The sequence below is a fragment of the Scleropages formosus genome, unplaced genomic scaffold (genome assembly GCF_900964775.1).
Source record: "Scleropages formosus unplaced genomic scaffold, fSclFor1.1, whole genome shotgun sequence".
NCBI lineage: Eukaryota > Metazoa > Chordata > Actinopteri > Osteoglossiformes > Osteoglossidae > Scleropages > Scleropages formosus.
In genome coordinates, this window is record NW_021641058.1 from 49,668 (window position 1) to 73,289 (window position 23,622).

Genomic DNA, 23,622 nt, shown 5'->3' on the forward strand with positions numbered 1-23,622 from the left:
AATGGAAGGAAGGAATGTGGCAATTTTATATTATAACTTATATGCATATAGGCTCCATTCCCTTATTTAAGTATATATATATTATATTATGTGTTTATTTATACAGCAGTGATTTCAGCCTATAACCCAAAGCAGTGTTAGGGTGGCACATTGAGTTCACGGTGGAGGTACTATGCAGCTCCACCACTAGGGGGCGGCGTAGCACAGGGTGAAATTTGATTAGCTCCACAATGGTCCACCCTCCATGCCTGCCCAGTTCTCTTTCACAGCCCTTTTCAAGACATTCTAAAGTGTTTGTTGGAATGCCGAAGAATAGCCTATGCCAAATTTCCATTTTTCATTTCATCTGGGGGAGACCGCGATGATTCTTAGGCAATTCCAGCTGCTCACTGATGCTGATGAAGTGCCTGCCTTTTACTGCTCTGCAGGCCCACTTTGTTACTTTTTTTTATCCCATGCTGCCGTATATTTACTGAATAATAGTTAGAAACTTTTTTTTTTGGTAAGCTCATGTGTATTTGCTGAATTTGTGAGCTTAATTTGTAAATCCTGCTATAGCTGCTCAAACAAAGTAAGGTTCCCAGGTAACTGTATTTAAGTGGGGATGCACACGGGTTTGTTGGATGTCAGATACGGCTCGAGCACATGGGGGGTCCTTCTGTGACGTTTACGTGATCGGAACGGCGGCACAGCGGGCGGTGCTGGTGCCTCACGGCTCTCGGTTTAGGCTGTCGGTTCGGTTCTGGGTTCGAACGCGGCTCAGCCTGTGTAGAGTTTGCATGTTCTCCCTGTGTTCATGTGGGATTCCTCTGGTTTCCTCCCACAGTCCAAAGAGACGTGTTTCAAGTGGCTCTAAATTGCCTGCAATGTGTGCGACTGTCATGTAATGGAGTGGCCTCCTGTCCACGGTGTACTCAGTCCTATGCACTTTGCTTCCGGAATAGACTCTGAACCGCTGTGACCCTGCGGTGGGAAAGCGGTTATTGGAAATGGGCAGATTGCAGGGCAGGGTGGCACTGTGCACAGCAGGCCCACCGTTTGGCCCTTGCAGCTCCAGAGCTCAGGGTTTTCTTTGCTAATGGAGACAGCTGGTGGGCTGATTACAGCTGTGCAAAATCATGGAAAGTTCCCTGTTCGAGTTCTTTACTTCGCCTCGTGGGTGTGATGTTAAAAATTAATGCGTACAGTAAGGAAATCAAAGTGCAAGTGCTACATATTTGATAAAACCCAGTGTGTTCGCAAATCCACGTCAGCTCATTCTTACATGCGTGGAAAAGGATCATTTGTGGGAGACAGGAGCCTCAGACTGCTCTGCAAAATGTTCACATCTAAATTAAAACGGTATACATGAAGTCAAGTGAGTGCGTTTCATTTCTTTTGTTTCTGATTATTGTATTTGCGCTGAAAATCATTTCATCGTCAGTTACCAGTGGTCTCCCAGTCTTTGGCACAAGCACCTAGCTTGGGATTTTCATCCACTTGCCTGACCTGTATCATATTTTAGAAATTACGTTAAAGTTTATTATCACTAGCATTATTGTTATTATTATTATTATTATTATTATTGTTGTTGTTGTTGTTGTTGTTGTTCAGATTAAGCCAGTCTTCCAAAGACAGAACCCATGAAGACATTAATGAATACTGGTAATCTGTCCTTAAATGTGTACTTGAATGAGGTACTGGGGTGCAAAGAAATATTAGTAGTTATGCTCTATGGAGTTATACTCAGATACTGAAGAGGATGAAGTACCATTTCCTTGAACATTGGCTTTGGGGTCGCATCCCTCTGTCTTCCACCTTGTGCCTATGATTTGATGACAGGTGAAAAGTGCAAGGGGGATGCGGTGACGCAGTGGGTTGGACCGGGTCCTGCTCTCCAGTAGGTCTGGGGTTCGAGTCCCGCTTGGGGTGCCTTGCGACGGACTGGCGCCCCGTCCTGGGTGTGTCCCCTCCCCCTCATGCCCTGTGTTGCCGGGTAGGCTCCGGTTCACCGTGATCCTGTATGGGACAAGCGGTTCAGAAAATGTGTGTGTGTGTGTGTGTGTGTGTGTGTGTGTGTGTGTGTGTGTGTGTGTGTGTGTGTGTGTGTGTGTGAAAAGTGGAAAATGTGAGCTTGAACTTTCATTGTCAAACTCATCTTGTTAATATAGTTACTTATTTACCCGGCCCAAGCTTCACATTTCATTGGACAGCTTCTCTTCGCCAGTGGCGTGTACCACGTAGAGCTGAAGATCTACCAAAATCACTCAAGATCTCCTCTGAGATCATCACATTAGACCTAATGATACAATGTCCATCACCTCCTGAAACATCCCAGACCTGTGGAATCTGTATGTCTTGGCTATAGCCATCCTTGAAACCATGTGGGAGCTCCTCCAAATCCACCAGACTAGTTCTAATAATGCACTGTATGTGTCTCCTCTTGAAGGATCTCAGAGCACCAGCTAAAGAAGATCAAGGGTGTCGACTGCAGTCAGATTTAATTGACCCTTTGGGGGTCTCCTCTGAATTCAGAAAAGGGGTCTCAGTGATATCTTGGCAACATACTGCGTTTTAACAACTTAGAGGCTCCTCTTGAAGGATCCTTCAGTTGGGGAGAGGGGGAATCTGGGATTCAGTCATGGACCAGGAAGGGTTGCTGGGATCTACAGCTTTCAAACCACTGAAGATCAGCTCTGAATTCAGTAAGGTAGCCCTCGTGATGCCATGTCCACATGCCCCTTGAGAACCTTACTCGAGGAGTCAGAGAGACAGCTGTGCAAGGGGAACGACGTCTAACGTATAGAGCTTTAAAAGCATTTTGAGGTTCACTTGTATTTTAAAAAAATCGTTCAGATGTCCGTCTCCTCCCAAAGTACCTCACTCAGAGAGACACATTCCGGAGGGGGGGAGGACATCCATTATCCACCCATCCAATTTCAATAACCGCTAGACATCCATTATACGTAGCTTTTATATACTGGTCATGTAAAGATTTGTACATAAAGACGTGCTCTGATTTAAACCATAGTCCAGTGGTCCCACGTCCACCTGCTCCTGAAGGACCTCGACGGCAGACTCACTGTGAGTGTGGAGGAATTGGAAAGCCTAGGGCATCGAGTCCACAAATGATCTTCTAAGTGCTGCTTGTGTCAGATGTACTGCAAATTAACGAGTAACCAAGTCGCAGCCAGTGCTTCCATGTCCACGCGGTCCGTGGTCCTCCCTCAGCCACACGCGTGAGGCCGCAGGAACTCTTGAGGCTCGAGTCCGGTGCGCGCTGCGCTGCGATGCGCTGCGCTGCGCTGCTGGCGGCGTCGCTCCGCCTTCCGCCCTCCGCCCTTCGGCCTCCTCCTCTTCCTCCTCCTCCTCTTCCCGCTCCGTCCCGCGAGCGACTCCACTCGGCGATGAGGGTCCGTCCGCGCGCCGCCGAGCCGCGCGAGTGCGAACTTGTCCAGCAGGAGAACGGGCTGTGAGCGCGCAAGATGGCGAGGAGGGCGGGAGAACAGCGGGCTCCGGCGCGCAGCCCCGGCACTCTGTGACGGTCGGGTCGCCGCACCTTCGCTCGGGGACTGATGGGCGGAGAGGAAAGGGCGCGACGAGACGGTCCTGCGGACGCCAGTGTAGCCGAGTGAACTTTTGAGAGGATCTCGGCTCTGCAGCGACCGGCTCCGAGCGGGCGGAACTTCTCCCGCGGACATCGCGCACTGAGAAAAGAAAAGAAAAGAAAAGAAAAGAAAAGAAGAGGGGATAAAGCTGCCGCGGAAATATGGACACACTTGTTGTTTTGTTTTTGTTTATGATTTCCTTCCCCCGCAACTGCAACATGGCAGTCGGTTAGGCGTGTAACGGTCCGGGATCCGGTGTGAGCGCGCGCCCGAAGAGCGGTCGCGGCTGTCCGTGAATGCGAACGCGAGACGTGTCGCTTCCCCGCGCCGGTGACACAGAGATGAGCGGTCATGCGTGAGCGCCGCTCGGGATAAACAAGGCAAAGAAGAACAACAACAAGCATAAGAACAACACACACACACACACACACACACACACACACACAGCAGAGACACGCGCACGACACGGGCAGGCGCGCGAGCGGTGGCACGCGGAGGGAGACCGGCGGGGAGGGCTGCTCCGTGTATTCCGCGCGTTCTATGATCAGAGGCGCTGTGTGCTCGGCGCCATGGCCCTGAGGTCCCGGAGACCCTGGGTGAGCGTGCTGCTGGGGGTCGTCCTGGGCTTCACCGCCGCCTCCTGGCTCATCGTGCCCACGGTGCTCGAGATCGGAGCCAAGCGGCGCAAGTCCACGGCGTGCGCCTATTACGGCCACGCGGGGGGCCTCGGCAGGGGGCACGAGAGCGCGGGGGGCACGGCAGGCGGCGACGCGTGGCGTGCCGACGCGGACGAGGCCGGCGACGACGACCAGGAGGAGCAGGACGACGAGGACGAGGAGAGGACGGCGGGCAACCGCAGCGCCCGCGGCCACGGAGGGCCGCCCCCGCCGCCCTTCCCCCGGCCCAGGAATTTCCTCTACGTGGGCGTGATGACCGCCAAGAAGTACCTGGACTCGCGGGCCGTGGCCGCGCACCGCACGTGGACGCGCTCCATCCCGGGCAAGGTGGAGTTCTTCTCGAGCGAGGGCTCGGGCGCGCTGCCGCTGCCCGCCGCCGTGCCCGTGGTGTCGCTGCCCGGCGTGGACGACGCGTACCCGCCGCAGAAGAAGTCCTTCATGATGCTCAAGTACATGCACGACCACTACCTGCACAAGTACGAGTGGTTCATGAGGGCGGACGACGACGTGTACATCCGAGGTGATTGAACGGCTGCCCGCCGCCCCGGCCGAGGCTCGCGGAGCCCGCGTCGGTCGCGCGCGCCTTTCGCTGCGCCTCACTCACTGCCGTGATGTGATTCTCCCGCTCGCTGAGCTCCGCGGAAGTTGCTTAGTTCGTCGAGCTCGCGACGACCTGCCATTTCACCTCAGAGCCTTTCCACCCCCTTTCCGTTCGGCGAGGCGGGGTGCCACAGGCACAGCGGGACATTACGATTTTCTCGTATAACAAGTTGAAGTTAGTTTTGTCCGCGCGTGCGGAGCGGTGCTACAGCCCGGTTAAATCATGCCGATAGTTTGATTTGAACCGGGTTCGACCTGCTTCGGTGGCGCGCAGCATATGATCCACCATTCTTGCCGCAGCCCGGTCAGCTAAACTCCTTACTTTCTCCACCGCGACGAAAGGGTCCGTCACTTCAACTTGTGACCGAGACGAGGAAAGTTCTCATAGTTCCAGCGCACATGTCATCGGTTGCCGCCTTCTTTCTAGGACATTTATTTATTAATTCTTAGTGGACAGGACAGCCCTTTTCACTTTCTCTGCTTTCGTTTCTGAGGCACGCGAAGAACAGGCTCTAGTTAAACCGTCTAAATCACACTCACTGGTGCTGTGATTACACTACAGCGAAGCCCGTTTACCGTAGCAGAACAGTATTTATTTATATTTATTATGCCTTAGAAATGATCATTTTGTGCCCGACCGAGTGCCGCGTTACACATTTTCTCTTTTCAAGTGTGTGGGGGGCGCGGTGTGTGTCAGAAGGACGGTCTGTACACTGGGAGCGCTGAGCTCTGCCATCATTAGCACTCATCCTACAGCTCTAATGGCTTCATCGGGCCGCTTCGTTGGGGGTCAGTGGCACATTTAAACTTTAAACGCCATTGTGTGATGTGGATAAGCGCATCGCAGCAGGTCACCGGCTCTCCCAGGGGTCACACCTCTCACACTCAAAGTTAATGTGGGGAAGGATCTCGAAGTGCGGAGAGCTGCTGTTGCCTTCGGACCCATAGGTTCGAATCCCACCTCCAGCTGTAGTACCCTTGAGCAAGATTCTTACCCTAAATTGCTCTGATAAAATTACCCAGCTCTATGAAAGGGTAAAGGGGGTGCAGTGACACAGTGGTGCAGTGGGTTTGGGTGGGTCTGGGGTTTGAGTCTTGCTTGGGGTGCCTTGCGGCGGACTGCCATCCCCTCCTGGGTGTGTCCCCTCCCCCTCCAGCCTTGCGCCCTGTGTTGCTGGGTTAGGCTCCGGTCCACCGTGACCCTGCTTGGGACAAGTAGCTGTAGACAGTGTGTGTATTACAGGGTAAATAAGTGGAAGGAGCTGAACACTGTAAGTTACTTTGGAGAAAAGTGTCAGCTAAATGGATAAATGTAAAATCGCCAGTCTGTCTTACTGGTTTAATATGTGGTATTTACAGATTTTTTAACCTTCATCAGCCCTGTGAAAAAAGGGATGTTCAATACATACGGGAGCAGTGATACATGACTGGATTTACATTTTTATTTCGGGTTAAACTTAAAGTGTCTGAAGTATTTTTTCCTCTCATTGTTCCCACCGAAAAACATTTTCTTTTAAAATGCCATTGATCATTTTCCCTGTATCTTGTCTTTTTTGTAATGTTGAAGCAGCTTGTTCGCAGGACTTTCTCAGTGTTGTCAGTCTCCCCGAGCGGCTGCCCCTGCCTGCGCAGGGCTGTTTCCGTCCGCTGCATTGTTTGTTCAGTGTGTGTTTCATACACACAGGCAGTCTTTTGGCCATTTAAATATACTTCTGGGCAAGACGAGGAAACAGCTGGGAGCACATCAATTTAGGAGTCTGAAGAAAAGTAGAAAATAGCTGCTGTTTTGAGTTTGGTGTTCTTACTGTTTGTCTCAGGACATGTTTCACAAAACGTGTCCTTTACGAGCAGCTTCTTTCTTTCACAGCGCCTTTGTAGAAGGTATCAACTGCAGTATATACCTATGAAATTGTTAGTAGCTATAAAATGCATAACTGGTAGTGTAGTGGTTAGAGCTGCTGCCTTTGGGTCCAAAGGTTGCAGGTTTGATTTCTAGCTGTAGTACCCTTGAGCAAGGTACTTACTCTAAAATTACCCAGCTGTGTAAATAATTGTAGGTAGCTTAACATTATAAGTCTCTTTGGAGAAAAGCATCAGATAAATGAATGAATGTAAATAAACACAACCACAGTTGAGGAGTGTGGTGTATGTGTGTTCCCTGCATGCAGGTGACAAGCTGGAGTCCTTTCTGCGCTCCCTGAACAGCAGCAAGCCGCTGTACCTGGGCCAGACGGGCCTGGGCACCACGGAGGAGCTTGGCAAACTGGCCCTCGAACCTGGGGAGAACTTCTGCATGGGTGGCCCGGGGATGATCTTCAGCAGGGAGGTGCTGCGCCGGATGGTACCTCACATCGGGACCTGCCTGCGGGAGATGTACACCACCCACGAGGACGTGGAGGTGGGCCGCTGCGTGCGCAGGTTCGGCGGGACCCAGTGCGTCTGGTCCTATGAGGTAAGAGGCTTCTGGGTGGGTACGCTCAAGCACGTAGTGAAGCACTCAAAGGAAATGTGTTTAAATCCCTGATTTTGGGAGCACCTGGAAAAAACAAAGGATAGTTTCGTAAAATGGTGAAATACGCATTTTAGAAAATACCTGGTCCACTGTTATCCTGCATTGCGCAAGCAGTTATTGATATTGACTGGATGGACAGACTGATGGATGAACGGATGAAATGTTCTTTAGAAGAGACTTTGGGCCCCTAAAAATGTAATAATTGTAAATTTGAAATTTTGCAGTATTTTAAATTTATTTTCCTGATGTCCTAAATGCAGTCTGGTTGCAGTGTCCAGTTTTCCAAAGTCCACAAACTCCGCAGAAAGTTTCTGTCCTTTAGCGGAGAGGAGTGACTCAGTCCATTGATCAGTGTGACACTGAAACAGTAAACCGATACAAGGTCTGCAGCCCGCAGGGACTCGATTTCATACAGCGTGCGTGCGTGCGTGCGTGCGTGCGTGCGTTCGGCACCTGCTGTAGAAGTTTCTTTCCTTTTCACCCTCACATAACCCACGTCGTTCTCATTTCTCTCGGATCTTGTGACGTCTCCATTCTGTCAAAATACTCTCTGTTCCTCTCCTGCGTGGGAAAAAAACACGCCTTCGACTCACAGCTGCACGTGTAGGGTGGGACTCCCTGAGGGTGAATGAGTACCAGGTGCGGCCTCTTACCGCAATAGAGACTCTTTCTCCCTTTCTCCTTTTCTTTTCTTTCACTCTTTCAGTTCCCACTGTGTCTGTATTTTTAGGTTTCTGATAAAACAGACATAAAAAGAATAGAACCTGTTTGACCTCTCACTGCTGCTGCTGCAGGACAGGTTGCTTCCTGAATCATGCTCTGGCACGTCACCTCAAAGCTATTAACCATAATCATCAGCATTTAACCCCCTTTATTGTTTTCAGATGTTCTTTTTTTTGACATATTTTGAAAATGTACTGGTGTCATCGTAATTTTGGTCTTAATCACTAAGGCGGCAAAACATTTCCCCAGATTGTTTGGAGCTGTTATCTGGAGAATATTTTTATTATCACTGGCAAATCATGGAGTTGATTGGAGGAGACAGAAGCAGCACTAGTTTTTTTTATTTTAGGAAATACCATCTGTTAAGCGGATTGTATCTATAGCAGATTCCTAGACAGGAGTGGACACCTGCAGTGCGTGTGTGCTAATGCATCTTTCTTGGATTATCAAACCTGCTGAATCACCGTCGCTTGTTTCCGAACGTGTGTTTGTTTTTTGTGTGCCGTCGTCCCGTGACAGATGTATTCATGTTCTGTCAAATCCCATGTTCTGTTAAATCAGCTTTCAGTTAACCTTATCATATACTGATGATTTTGGGAGTCAATAATAATCAATTTCAGACACCTGAGGTGAGACTTCCCATAGGCGCCCCATGTACATAAGCACCATTGTAAGAGATGAAGCAGGAGACAAGAGCTGCAGTTGCCTGTTGATGAAGGCTTTTATTTGCCCTTAGAGCAGGGAGAAGGAAGGGGATGGAAAAGGGGGACCAGGTAGGATGAGGTTTTGTGCAGGTCAGGGGGGCTGGGAGAGTTGGGTCGGTCAGTCGGGACGCGGGCGCCATCTCCGGGATCGGGTTCGACTCTGTCTCGTTTTCTTCTCTCTACTGCTGGGCACCGGGGAAGAAATAGGGAGTGTAATCAGCCCCAGCTGTGGCTGTTTTGCCCCCGTCTCCACCCCCTCGGCATGCTACGACCATATTTATGCACGTGCAGTAGATGAACAACATTTACATTTCTTCATTTAGCTGACACTTTTCTCCAGAAGGAGTTGCAAGCTTACAATCATTTACCCATTTATACAGGCTGGGTAAATTTTTACTGGAGCAATTCAGGGCACATGCCTTGCTCAAGGGTACTACAGCTGGAGGGAGGGACTGAACCTATGAACTGTGGATTCTTAAGCAGCAGCCCTCACCACTATGCTATTAGGAGTCCTATGTCATATGGTTTGTATCCTAATGGGCAGTTTTTTTTTTTTTAATCATTTTTCAACATTTTTAGTAGTCAACCGAACCTCCGTGAATAGCATACCTGAGTAATAATTAAAATGGGGAATATTTTAAAACAAGAAATTAAGAAATGATTCACATCATGACACAGATTGAAAGACTATAACCCTCTCTTTCTGAACTATGGCTTTTCATTAAACTATCACTGTGTCATAATGCCTTTAAAATCCACTTGTTTAATGGTGTAAACTATTGAGGCATGTTGCACGTTTGTAAATTTGTTGTTAATTTGTTGCTGTAAAGGAGAACATTTCACAGTCGATGGGTACACATTCCAATAAAATTTATAACAGAACTTAACAATTTTCAGTGGAAATTGTTGTAAAATCCCCTATCCATCAGTGCCTTCATGTCCAAGCTGCTAATTCCATTGAGAGCTGTGAATGTAAAGTAGATACGGTATGTTACACATTTCATTTATTTCCTGCACGGCTACCTAAGGCTTTCATAATTTTAATGGCTTAAGGCAAGTGGAAGGTTTTAAGACATGTTTCAGATTTTCAGGGGGTAACACATTACAGAAGGGAGTTAGATATGGATAATGATTACTTGCTGCTGGGTATGGCAACACTATATTATTTTGAATTACTTAAACCTTAATAATAATAATGCTTTAACCATTTCAGGAATAGGGTCCTGATCACTGCAACCCTGCACTGGACAAATAGCTATTCATATACATTATATGGATGGATGGATGATAAAATTAATGTAAAACGAAATTTACCAGTCTACTGAAGAAGGTTATCCTCAGTTGAGCCCAAGTTCTACAGTGACTTACTGTTGAATTCTGAAGGATTTACAATAATCTAGCAATGTGGCATTGCATGTCGATCAGTCTTATTGATATTGTTTTCTCATTGTTTGACTGATCCTTTCATCAAAGCACTGACTCTAAATTGAACAAATCCATACAGCTGGGTAGTTTACTGTAGTAAAGGCCTTTAAGCTGGGTCCTCCTGGGATACGAGGTAATAGCCTTAAGTGTCGCCTGCTGCTTTCTGTGTTCAGTCTCTGTTGCACTCAGTTTAAATCTCTCAAGGAGACCTTCCCTTGTACCCTTGAGCAGGTCCTTAACCTCCTTCAATTTCCTGTTCTTTAAATAAGAAAAGGTAATATTGTAAACTGTCTGAGTCACTCTGGGTAAAAGAGAGTCCACTAAGCTAATAAATGTAAATGTAAGCAATGGCACCTGTCCAGATTTGGAGGTACTTTTCATTTGAGCTCGCGAGAAATGGCACAGAAGCAACAGCACCAGGGACGGGGGGGGGGCCGTCCACCTTCCACATGCACGGCTCACGGCCAAAGGCCATTGGGAGCATTGACAAGGGTCACGCAGTGGATGTTTGTCACAAATTCCTATCAGAAACATTAGCTAATTGCATAGTACCTGGACAACATGGAAAGACATGCTTTTAGGATGTTTGAAAACTGCATTTTCCTCTTTTTCCTCTCTGTATTCCGTGACTTAAACTGCCTTAATTGAATGTCACCAACAATTACCACACTGGAGTAGTATTTACTATTTCACAGAGTAGTTTGGTGGGGGGTGCAGGGGCATGGTGATGCAGTGGGTTTGGCTGGGTCCTGCTCTCTAGTGAATCTGGGGTTTGAGCCCTCCTTGGGGTGCCTTGTGATGGACTGGTGTCCCATCCTTTGTGTGTCCCCTCTCCCTCCAGCCTTGTGCCCTGTGTTGCTGGGTTAGGCTCCGGTTCACTGTGACCCCACTTGGGACAAGCGGTTTCAGACAGTGTGTGTGTGTGTGTGTGTGCGTGTGTGTGTGTGTGTGTGTGTGTGGGAGAGAGATCTTGAAAGGGTGTGTGTGTAATTGCCTTGTGATGGATTGGTGTCCTGACCAGGTTGTATCCTGCACACTCTACGCTTCTGGGATAGGCTCTGGAGCACCAATGACGATGCATTTAATAAATGGTTATTGATGGTGAATGGATATTTTGTTCTTTTTCTGTCAATTAGGATTTTGTAACCAGTTTTTTTTACCTGTGATAAAATTATATTCCACTAGAAATCACATATATTTTATGAGAAAAATTGAATTATGTCCCATAAATGAATATGTATTACCTAAAATGTCAGGTATAACAATATGTGTTAGCATGGAGTTAAATTCCAATACAAAAGCATCTGTTTTAGAAGCAATAACAACCTGCTTGTACTGAGCCCCAAGAGCATCCCAACAAACCTGCGCAACATTTACTTAGCAAGTGTGCTGAAATGCACACGGATGCGTTAATTGGAGAAGCACGGTACAGTACAGGGGCTCCCTTCAGCCAGCATGTATGGTTCATTATTGGGCAAATCACTCACTGGGCTGCTTGTCCTGGAGCTCTCTTAAAATAACCTCATTGATATTCTTAAGCAGCGCATGGAATTTCAATTTCTGAGCATACCAGCATGCGTACAGAATTGCAAGTGTACTCCTGTGCTGTTTGAATTTTTTTTTTTTTTCTTTTCTGGGGACTGTACGTAAAAAGCCGTGGCAGAAGCCGTCCCTGCTGACCTGCATTTACATGCACTAAATGACACGTCAGACATGTTTGGTTTATTAACTGAATGGGTTTCATCTCTTATTAATTTTAAATGCTTGTCTGGAAACTAATTTTAATTGTACTTTGGTAAATTCAGCGATAACACAGGGTTGATGCTTATGAAGACTGTGAACTACTCTTTCTTGTGGTACTCTAGTAGTATAGTGAAGTTTTACTGTACTAGTACCTTATGCATCATGAGTCTGTGTCAACTGTTCAAGAGGACAAAATATTATTGGCTAAAAACTGAAGTATGAAATCACTGTAAATCACCTTGTTCTCCTTATTCTTTCAGCGTAATAGCGCTGGCACTTTGTGACACATATCCTGAAACTGTTAACTGTGCCCCCACACAATGTCAGACCGCATTTTTATTATTCTTTAGTTTCATTGTTAGCATTTGTTTCTGAAAATAGCCTACAGTTTTTCCACCTGTCCATACAGTCGAGCATTTCACTAGAGAAACTGCAGTTAGGTAGCTAGGTTGAGGATACTATGCAAAGGGTTGCTACTGGGATTTAAACCTATATCCTTCAGGTGTCTGAACCCTCCAGCTATATCCTACCTGTTGCTCTCTTTCCACCACGGTAAAGCTTCCCCTCCAAAATCCCCACATCAAAAGGTTTCAGCTGCTATTTATATCCAACTGTAGGTTTCATTTTTTAAAACCTCATTGAGAATACCAGCAGTTCCTCAGAAATGTTCTTTTTCTAGAATCAGCCACAAAATCTTTTTAGAATCAGTGATAAAATTTTATTATGATTGAATAAGTCTTTTTTCATTCAAAATAATCCATTATATTTAAAATAGTTGCATTCACCAAATGTTCTTTTCGATTTTTGCATGGCAGGCAGGGTAGTTCATGTTGACTTTTTAGGCTTCCATTATTTACCATTCCGTGCCCGAACCCTAGCCCATTTACATAAACTTGTCGGATTAAGTGGAGATTCTTTTAAATTCCAAGCTTCATTGAGTCACGTTGAATCTTGAAGGGGAATTCACAATGGAAATAGTTTATTTCATGTTTTCAAAAGTTTAATGAGTCTTAAAGAAAATTACACGTACTGCAGCTGCCGAGATCGCCTTGATCGCCACTTCCTCCTCTTTTCAGTGAAACGTCTCACTTAGGTGGCAGTTGGTGCTTTTTGCTATTTTCCTAGGCATCTACAGCGTGTACAGAAGTGCCACGAAAAGCACATTTCCACCCCCTGATTCTTCTGTGCATTTCATCATTTTGCTGTCTGTGCTACTTTTAATCGAATGAGTTGCCTTTTTTTAAATGTTCTCTTTTTTCCGCATACCGCTTATTGCTTTTATATAATTATTATGAGAATTGCCAATGAACGGTCATAAATGTTTTCCTCTAAGTGTTTCTAAAATATGGGTGTTACTGTTATAAAGCTCTTACCATCATTTATAAATGCTTTTCCCCAAAAACTTTTTTAACCTTTTTAAACAGTTGGATATTTTCCTGATGTTATTAAGTGTAGCACAACGAGTAGTGCTGGTGCCTCACAGCTCCTGACTTGTGCATTTGGATGTGGGTTTGAATCCAGCTCAGTTTGTGAGGAGTTTGCATGTCATTCTGTGTTCTCATGGGTTACCTCCAGGTGCTCTGGTTTCCTCTCCCAGTCCACAGACATGTGGTTCAGCTGAACTGGTGACTCTAAATTGCACTTGGTTTGTGTGTGTGATTATCCTGTGATGGACAAATGTGCTTTCCATGGTGTGCCCTGTGTTTCTGCAGCAGACAACTGGTTGTTGATAATGAATATTAAGAGAGACTGCACTGCTGAAGGCTCCCGCTTTAGGGCTTTTCTGGGGACGAGACCCAGCAACCCTCTACAAGCGTGTGCCTTTAACCATTGTGCTACCTGCTGCCCTTGAGCTTCCACCGTCAGGAGTACGAGGTCAAGCCTTCTTGGCTCACGTGGTACCTGCAGCCTTAGTGGAATCCGCTGCATCCCTGCTTCTGGTGCAGTGTGAATACGATCTCTTATCGGAGCTCTGCTGCAGTATTCAGTAGAAATTTTACACTCTGACGCTTTCTTTGTGCACTTTTTTAGCCTCATCAGCTATAATCCGTGGCCTTCTTTGAAACTCAGGTTTAAAGATTTGACAGGAAGAGAAAAAAATCATTTTCGGTCAGTTTTTAATTTCGATACATATTATGGCATTATTTGAATTTGCTAGAGCTTCCAAAAATAAAATTACTTTCATGCTCTGCAACACTTCATCTGCATATTGATTAAACAGAAACAGCATCAGCTTCCCCAAGGCAGCCCTGTACACTTTCACATTTCTGGTAAGGAGCTCAACTTTTGTGTTGGTTTGTCCATTTTTTTCCCCCTCCACTGTAATGAGTGCATCCACATGCATATCTGTGATGTTTAATTCATTCAGCCACTCTGATGGGAAAAGGAACCTGTTAAAATGAGTCGTTTTCATCACTGAGATATTCCCCCCCTCCCCCCACACTAGCTGTGATGTGGCCTAAGTCTTTTACAGCAGAAACTTTTTAAGTAACCTCTAAAAGTGCCCTGTGAAATATTCAAAAAGATGTCACTTGTAAAATTGTGATAATGAAGTACATTTCCCCCATGGTGTCCTGAGATGTACTCTGTATATTTTAGCCATCCTCTCCTTTCCTGTTGGCCTGTGTGTAACTCTGTTGTATGTAACTCCATTCTTACTCACCGTGCATTGTCAGACTGGAAATGTGGGAGCAATGGGTGTATCTTGTAATGACGTGTCATTCAGATCGCGGTGGAAATGGGGTCGGAGCAACTCGTACGCATCGAAATTGTTTTCTGAAATCCTTGGGAGTTTCGAAATGAACTCTGCCGGTTTCACAGTTGAGTAGAGATGCGTCTCTGACTGTGAAGCGCAACTCGTGACGTACTGTATTTCTCTGCGCCACATCACAGGTGAACATTTAGGCAGTGGATTAATTGTAAGGTACTGTACGCTCCACTTTGAAATTTCAATTGTCTGCATTTTATCGATGCAAGACTGAGTTTTGAGTCCACCTTGAAATGTGCATTAACATTTTAAAGTGGCTTCTTATCTGCACATCTAGCGAGACAGGAAACCTCCAGTACGGAAGAAGTTACAGTACTTCCTACAGACGGCTCTCCTTGTTTGCCTCAAACATCATGTCTTGCTTGCTGTAATATAGACCTTTTTGGTGCTCCTGCAAGAAGAGCTGATCATGTGTGACATCACCCTCCGTGCAGACCCATCGTCATTATTATTATTATTATTATTATTATTATTATTATTATTATTATTGCTTGAATGAGTAATATGACTGTTTTCTCCAGATTGACTCAGAGTAAGTTTCTACACTATGCTTCTTATGTTGATTTACCAGTTTTTACAGTTGGGTCATTTTTTAGTAACTTAAGGTAAGTAAGGTTAACAGAGCTGGAGTGGGATTAGAACCCCCTATATTCATACTGCAAGACAACATTCTCAACGTCTTTAGTGTAATATAAAACTTATAATTGTTAGATTATATGTATTATGAAAATATGATTAAAGTACAGATGCAGAAAATTACATCAGCTGCTGCCTAAGAGCAAAAGTTTGTTTAACATTATTTACACATTTATAAAACAAGGTGATTTGCACTGTATCAATTCGTGGTGAAAACCATGGTCAAGGGTGCAAAGAAGCAGGATTTGAACCAAGGTTGTTTCATGACAAGGTGATAGTTGTAACCACCATTCTATGCTGCCATGTGTCCCCTGTGTAAATCTGCCGTGCTTTGAAAGCCAACAGGAAACTTTGTTCGTCAGGTGGCCAGAAAGGCGCTCTAAAGAAACCTAACCATATATAATTAAAGTCATTCTCCTGCCTGACAGTGATACAGCTGTGATTGTGCACTACTAGCTGTAAATTAAAAAACTTTCCCCCGTATATAACCTAAAATTTGTGTTAAATGTTAAGCAGCTGTGATGAAGTAAGCGCTGTATTGTTCTTTTTTGTATATTATATGCCAAGTTATTGGCTTCAGGTGGAACAGACTGGCTTGCTGAACAATTCAGGCAAACCATTATCATGCGTAGCTTATTCATGCATAAACATGTTGCGTTTGGAAACTTTGAATGATTTATATTGAATTATAAGCTGAGATGTCAGATTCAGAAAAAATGAAACCAGCAGCGACATGGGCAGCGTTTGTTGTAGCAGTTAGGGGTTCGGATTTGTTCCCTGAACAATTCTGGTTTAAATCCCGGGATGGGAACCGCTTTTGTACTTAACCTCTGTCACCTCAGTAAATAAGGTATATATTTACATAAACTGTGAACATGTAAGCTACTTGTAAGTTACTTCACATTGAGCCATCAGCCAAGCAGATAAATAATGTAAATACAGATTTCGTCGTGTAATCGAGTGGATTTCCATTAAAGAAGGCTGTCTAGCGCATTGAGTTTGCTGGGTGGTAAAAACCTATGCGATGGAAGTGTGAGATCTTTTTTGGTAAGTTGAGCTGTAGGAAAAATCCACTATTTGGAAGTTCCTAACTCATGATGAATGATGATAGTCATCAATGACTCTACAATCACACTTTTTTGAGCGATTTAAGGTTCTGCTTGGATTTTACACAAGATTGCTGCAGATGGATTACCCCCCACAGCTCTACAGACATAACTGCCTGTTCTCCAAGGAAGACACACTTTTTGGGTTTACTCTGGTCTCCCTGTTATCATCAGTGTGTGAGCATGTGGTGTGATAGACGATGGTCTGGCTAGCATGTTATTATTTATTCATCATGCTAACACTTTTAACGCTTTCAGTATTAAGCTATTTACCCTTTCATACAGCTGAGCAATTTTACCATATCAACTCAGAGTATGTACTTACATCAAGGGTCTTACAACATCCTGCCTTCTGCCCTGTGCCCAGTGGAACCAGGTCCAGATCACTCTAACTTTCAACTTTTTCATGTTGAAAAATGTAGGTGATTTAGTCATTCTCTCAAGTGCACAGTTGCTGTATATGTTTGATTCTACTGCAATAATCCTGCTAAATGAGACTTTATTGTTATGGCTTTCAGAATAGCGCTTCTTCAGTAGAAGGCTAGCCTTAGAAATGCACACACACACAGTGCAACTGATGCCTTCAGCGAATGATTCATCTTCCCCTCTCTTTTTTATATAGTCTGACTAGATGCGGCACACAAATCAAACTTCTTGGACTATGTGGAAATGTCCCATTATTTAATGAAATATTTTTTTTGGATTCAGTTCAGGGAACGCCTATGAATTTGAGGGTAGATAATGTTTTTGAGGAGAATAATCAGGTTAGGCAATCAATAAAAAGCGGGGCATTTTTTTAGCATTTAATGAAAATTTGTAACTATATGTTTATTGGAAAGCCTATTGGAAAATGATCAGTAACTGTATTTGTTTCCAGATTTTGAGATCCCTTGTGTTGTTGTATTTGTAGCTGTGAAAATGAAAACATTATCTTGTTTTATTGACTGTATAACACCAGAATGTGTCTTTCTGGTCTATTTCTGATCTTCAGTGAAATCTCTTAAGGCCTATATCAGAGATCAGTAGTAACGAGGCAGTGTTCCATAGCATCATGATATATATTCTTCTTTGTTATCTCTTTGTCAGTGCTGTATAGGTGGGTATAATGGATTGTCAGCTGAAGTGTGAAAAGATAAGGGAAAAATCTCAGAAATGAGGTGCACAGTATTACATGGGTAAGCTACTACTTGAATAGATGGTCACACTGAATGCCTATATATTTGCCAGGATGTGTTTGAAAATACTTTTTTGCCATCCATTTCATGTGTTAAACTTAAGATGAGCATAAGAATCCATGTTTATTTTTATGTGTTTATTGCAACTTATTGTGTAGAACAGTTAATCAGTGATATAATTTTTAGGAAGCACGACAGGAAGCATTGGTGCCAAACAGCTCCCGGGCTGTGGTTTCAGACAAGGGTTTGAATCCAGCTCAGTCTGTGTGGAGTTTGCATGTCCTCCTTGTGTTTGTGTATGTTTCTTCGTACATCCAAAACCATGCGTTTAGGGTGGATTGGTGACTGTAAATTGCCCATTGTGTGTGTGTGTGTGTTTGTGTGTGTGTGTAAGTGAATGAGTGTGCAATTGCCTTGTGATGGAATGGAAAACTGTTCAGGGTACCCTGCCTGACACCTATGCATCCAGAATAGGCTCTGGATCACCATGGTGTTCAAACATAATAGATTAACATAATTTTTCTCAATCAGTGTGACTTCCGTATTTCAATTGTGAGTTTTGAAATACAGACAACAGCCTGAGTTCTATTGCTTCAGTTTTTGTCTGCCAGATCACAGTGTATAAAGGTCACTACATTCATTTGAAGTGTGCTGCTGAAAGTGGTTAAATCCCCTTTGGGGGTTCAATCTACCGTTCCCAAAGCGTGAGTGGAGCCCCCATGGGACCCTGATTATCCTGCACAGCAAAACCAGCAGGACTTCTTGCAAGCCGAGGGCTTTGATGAGAGCTCTGGCGCCATCCGACAGCCTCCTCCCGCCTCCTCAATTCCTGTCGGCCCAGGGTTCTGCAAAGAGCTCCTCACCCAAAAATTGAGCAGAATGTGAATTCATCCTGAAGCTCCGTGAGCACTGACCCTACATTGCTGAGGACACTGATACAGGACACCCGCCATTGTGTTTCGAGAAACAGCCTTCCGTATCGTCAGCCCTTGCACATGGCTGGAACTTGACATTGTGCACACACTTTATTTGTGTTTCATTTATATCTCTTGCAAATCAGTTCTGGATACAAACAAATAAAGTTCCCTGCGGATTATGAACACCTTACCGAGGCTCAGCAATACACTTCATTAAAAAGTTCCCTTTTTGTGGTCAGATTTATTGACAGTTATAGTGTGACATGTAGCTATAATGGTTTAAGCACTTGTGAAATAATATCAATGGGCATTTTAGGTGGAACTCAGACATCATGCATGGGCTTTCTGCGATCCACTGCCTTTCAAAATGTATGAATTGAGGCACCCAGAGATTCAATGATTTAAGACTCAAATTAAATAATCCTAGATTTTAATGTTCAACAATCCTGTCATTGCAATTAACTGGATCACTCGTTTTTTTAACAATTTGATTTTTTGTAACTGATGAAACATCTCTAAAGGCGATGCAATCAAATGGTATGTCTGGTACACACCTTGGGCATGGCGAGTCAGTGTTTTCAGCCAAGGAACTAGACGCCATGCAGTGCCGAGTCTGAAGCGTGAGTAGATCTGGATAACCTGGTCAATACTTGTATGGGACGAACTGGACAGAGGAAAGCAACACAAAAATCTGCTGTCATATGGGAACTGCTAACGAAGAGCTGGGAAGACATTTCCTCATTTCCTGACCAAACTTGTTACCCAGGTGCCACATGGAGAAAAAATTATTTTCAGCAAGTTGACTCAAAATTTTCACCACTGGTTGGTCAGCAGGTGTCATAGTGGTTGGGGCCGCTACTCCTGGATGTGGAGATTGAAGGTTTTAAACCCACCTCCTGCTGTTGTTTCCTTGATGAAGGTACTTACCCTGAATTGATACAATGAGATATCCTGTGGTGTAGATGGGTAAATAAAGTAGCTGAACACTGCAGGGTGCTTCAGAGATATCTGTTGCTATTTATTAATTTTTCTGATGTGTTTCTCCATGTGTGGTTTTTCTTCTAAGCTGCTGAAAGTGACTTACCAATTCATACTGTATCAGTTGAGAGTGTTTATTTTGACTGAGGGTTCAGCTGCGTGAGTGGAGATTCAAACACAGGTCCTTTGAGTTTTAGTTCATTTGCTGCCACAGCAGCACCATGGCATGATCAGAATTAAAACCGGCTTTCCATTTGGTAAAAAAAGAATTTTTTTTTCGTCATGCCCCCCATGTAGCCAGCAAGCTTCTAAACCTCTTCCGTACATTATATGGCACAACACAGCTCATGCCCTCCTGCATGATCACACATTTGACCTTTGAGCACCCATGCTGTCCAGCTTTATGAGATGACACAGGTGAACAAGCAACAGATGCATTTCAGATAGGAGCTATGACCCAAGATGCAGAGCGCAAACTATGTTGTGGAAGGCACCCTGTTCTGACTGGACCATCAAGGACACCTTTGAATTTCATGACTGTCTGCGGCAATGTTGTTTATAATGCCTATTAATCAATCCCCCGCTGTCGGACACATATGATGCTTGCAAAGGTCAGGAAGCCATTTAAATCAAGGCAAGTTGAAGAGTCCCACCTCAAGGTATTGAAAGATCAACTTTGTTCACTCTTAGTGCATGAAAAATTAAGGAGTCTTTATATGAAACTAATTCTCTTTTGAAGATGGATTTATGATATGTGAATGGGTATGGCCTTGTGACTTTCTTACAGTTAGCCTCTAGAAATTCCTTTTTTTCATTATTTCAAATAAGGACGACATGGTACCATGTTAATTACTGGTTTTAATGCCACGGTTCCTTGCGGTATCAAAGGACACCTCAGGCTGTTCTTGGAAGAATTATACACACTTGACCTTATCGTCATCATTTTACACATTAGTCTAATTTAATTCATATTCACTCCTCTAGAAATAATGAACATGAATGGATACTGCACAGACATATTTTATTGTTCTTCTGTGGACCTTGTGCATTTTTTTTATGTCAATGCAATAGAGTGTTAATTAACATTTCTCTCTTAGTGCATTGCATTAATAATAACATGGCTGAATTTGTCGTCTTTCTAAGTGGGTGGGCTTCGTTTAAAAGTGTTAATGCTAATATTGACATTATGTACTGACTCTAGAGAATACAGTGTTTCAGTCAATGAACTCTGTGTTCACACAATGTATTGATCTTATACAGTTGCACATGAACTCATTATGCAGGCTCGAAAGAATCTCAGTAGCCTGCTTAAAAAGTATCCACCGCACATGTACAGGGCACAACATATGAATCAATGGAAAATAGCCCGATTATTAAAAGCAATATTTGTGTTTTATGTATAATGCATCTTATTGACCTGACTTCCAAATTTAAGTAAGAAAATGGAAGATGGCATGTGTTTCTATTTACCATGTCACATGTGTTTAATGCAGTGCCAGAAAACTATGAAAGTATGAACGGGAATGCTTGTCTCTTGCTCAGATCGGAGGGTGAGAAATACCATGGTCACACACCCATCCAGTGATGGATCTGATGCCTTAACTGGTCCTGTTTCCTGTGCTCTTCTGGCCTGCAGTCAATGGCCTGCCTCCAAAAACCTGATCACCAGCCCCTGGCCACGATCATCTGGGTTTACCCACCATTTTTATACATGTTTCTAAAATTTACATAATCCTATTAGTTTGAGCACATCATTTTCAGCATTCTTGCTCATTTACATTATTTGCAAGGGAAAAGGGGTCATTTCCAGTTTCTCACATTTTGCCATATTTGGTATTTTCTGGTATGCAATAGGGGGTGCGGTGGCGCAGTGGGTTGGACCGCAGTCCTGCTCTCTGGTGGGTCTGGGGTTCAAGTCCCGCTTGGGGTGCCTTGCGGCGGACTGGCGTCCCGTCCTGGGTGTGTCCCCTTCCCTCTCCGGCCTTACGCCCTGTGTTGCCGGGTAGGCTCCGGTTCCCCGTGACCCCGTACGGGACAAGCGGTTCTGAAAATGTGTGTGTGTGGTATGCAATAGATAGGTAGATGGCACAGGTGGAAGCTTGGCTGAAAAGTACCAAATCTGGTAACACTTGGCAAATAAACGGTAAAAGCTGTTGTAGAGTTGATTTGTACTTGGATGCATGACAGAAAAATTTATTGTTCTGTACTTTTGTTTCTTTTTTTGAAGCTCCCTGGCAGGCTTGGGTCAGAGGGAAAGTATCTGCATCATCTGAGTGGAGGTCCTGAGGTGAGGTCCTTGGGATCCTGAACACGTACTTTGTTTTTCCGTCCCATGTAAACTCAGTGACAGCAGGCATGGCTTTCCGTTCTGAGTCACCCCCGTCAATGTGTCAAACTGAGTGATGTACACAGAACAAAGTACGCCACAAGGTGCATTTTAATCCACCACTTCGGTTTCCAGGAGACCACCACAATATGACTACTTTGTCTTTTTTTTTCTTTTTTTTTTTCAAATTCTTGTACTCAAATGTGGTATGCTGTCAGGTATATTTCAGGAACTTGTCATTGCCTGGAAAAAATATGAGCACAAACTGTATAATGCAGACCACCTACATTCGGCTTCACAGGGTTTTTCTTATGTAATATTTTATTATAAACAGAGAATAGAGTGGTATGCATTGTGGAATAGTCTGTGGTCCTGTCCACCTCAGAAATTCAAGCATTAGTACCTCTCCATCACATGCATCATGTGGCTCCTGCCAGTGCCGAAAAAACTACATTTCTGGAGGCTGCAGAGATTTTCTGGTCATTGAGTGCATGGCGTGTTGTGAATGGGACTGTAGATTTATTTAGAGGGGTAGGTCAGCGTTATGATTTATGGCACTGTCTGGAGTGAGCAAGGGGGCACTGGGGGTGCATGTTAATGAGACACTCGGCAGGGGCAGCAGACACACCCTCGGGAACATTTGATCTCTTCCCTTCCTACCCCAAGTGCAGGTTGACCATTTTCATTTCGTTCACCTCTGTTCCCCTGGACCCTCATGATACCGGGTCTAATTTGAATTGCTCCAGCAGGAAGCATGGACTCATACCCAAACCCTCAGCCTTGGGTGTTTGGATCTCCCTTAATATTTTTTCCTTCCTGAAGCGGTGAGCACAGGGCAGATGCACTTGCAAGAGACATGCTGTTTCTCCATTAGGATCCCTAGCTTGGCAATGCCTTTTCAGCTTTGTATGGCTGGCATCCGGATTAATGAAACACAGATTGTGGGCCAGAGACACACGACAAACCGCAGGGATGTATTTCAGGTGTACAAATCTAATCCATGTCCACTGCAGTGCCTATCACCACTCATAACCAGAGGAAAACCAATTTTCATGCGATGCCCAGACCTGTCCATTATTCAAAATTTGGGTTATAATAATACCACCTGCAGACTGCCAGTCTCCTGTTGGAGCTTGCTGACATGGCAGAAATTTTCATTAAATTTAAAATACATTATTATATATTTCCTTACAGCGTCACTTATTTCATACTGCTGCAGTGACATCCCAAAACAGACAGGTAATGTAGTGTTCAGAGCTGCTGCCTTTGGACACAAAGGTTACGGGTGTGGATCCCACCTGCGACTGTGGTACCGTTCAGCAAGATGCTTACCCTGAATTGCTCCAGTAAAAAGTTCCACAGCTATTTAAATGGGTAAATTTAAGTTAAGTAAATGTAAGTAGCTTAACATTGTAAATTGCTTTGGAGAAAAGTGTCACATAAATTTAAAATGTTGGTCCTTAGCCTTTCTGTGTTGAAAATTCACAGTGAATTGTGCATTTTTGCTAATGCTGCTGGATTAGATCATGAGAATCTGATTTCCACTGCAAAAGAATCATGCCAGCACAGAAATCACCAATGTGATTTATTTTCTAACAGTGCTTTTAAATGTGCTGAAACCAAACGAAAGTCTATTAATTTTTTAACAATGTAATACCGGTGTAAAATAGTTCTATAAGACTGTTCAGTTAAGGCTGTAAAACTCCTGGCAACTTCAATGACAGCAGATCACCTATTAATGTAGAC

The 23,622-nt window shown here is 44.4% G+C and overlaps 2 protein-coding genes across 2 annotated transcripts; one reads left to right on the forward strand and one right to left on the reverse strand.

Moving 5' to 3' along the window:
* Nucleotides 1–3,102: 3,102 nt before the first annotated feature.
* LOC114909827 (uncharacterized) lies at nucleotides 3,103–4,606 on the reverse strand. The gene is made up of 2 exons (XM_029249619.1): nucleotides 4,535–4,606; nucleotides 3,103–3,686 (listed from the first exon to the last, which is right to left on the reverse strand). Exons 1-2 carry the CDS (start codon nucleotides 4,579–4,581, stop codon nucleotides 3,116–3,118), a joined length of 618 nt encoding a protein of 205 aa, XP_029105452.1. The 5' UTR covers nucleotides 4,582–4,606; the 3' UTR covers nucleotides 3,103–3,115.
* chsy3 (chondroitin sulfate synthase 3) lies at nucleotides 3,686–23,228 on the forward strand. Its single transcript, XM_029249618.1, has 3 exons — nucleotides 3,686–4,784; nucleotides 7,033–7,316; nucleotides 21,778–23,228. Exons 1-3 carry the CDS (start codon nucleotides 4,157–4,159, stop codon nucleotides 21,856–21,858), a joined length of 993 nt encoding a protein of 330 aa, XP_029105451.1. The 5' UTR covers nucleotides 3,686–4,156; the 3' UTR covers nucleotides 21,859–23,228.
* The last annotated feature ends 394 nt before the right edge of the window (nucleotides 23,229–23,622 follow it).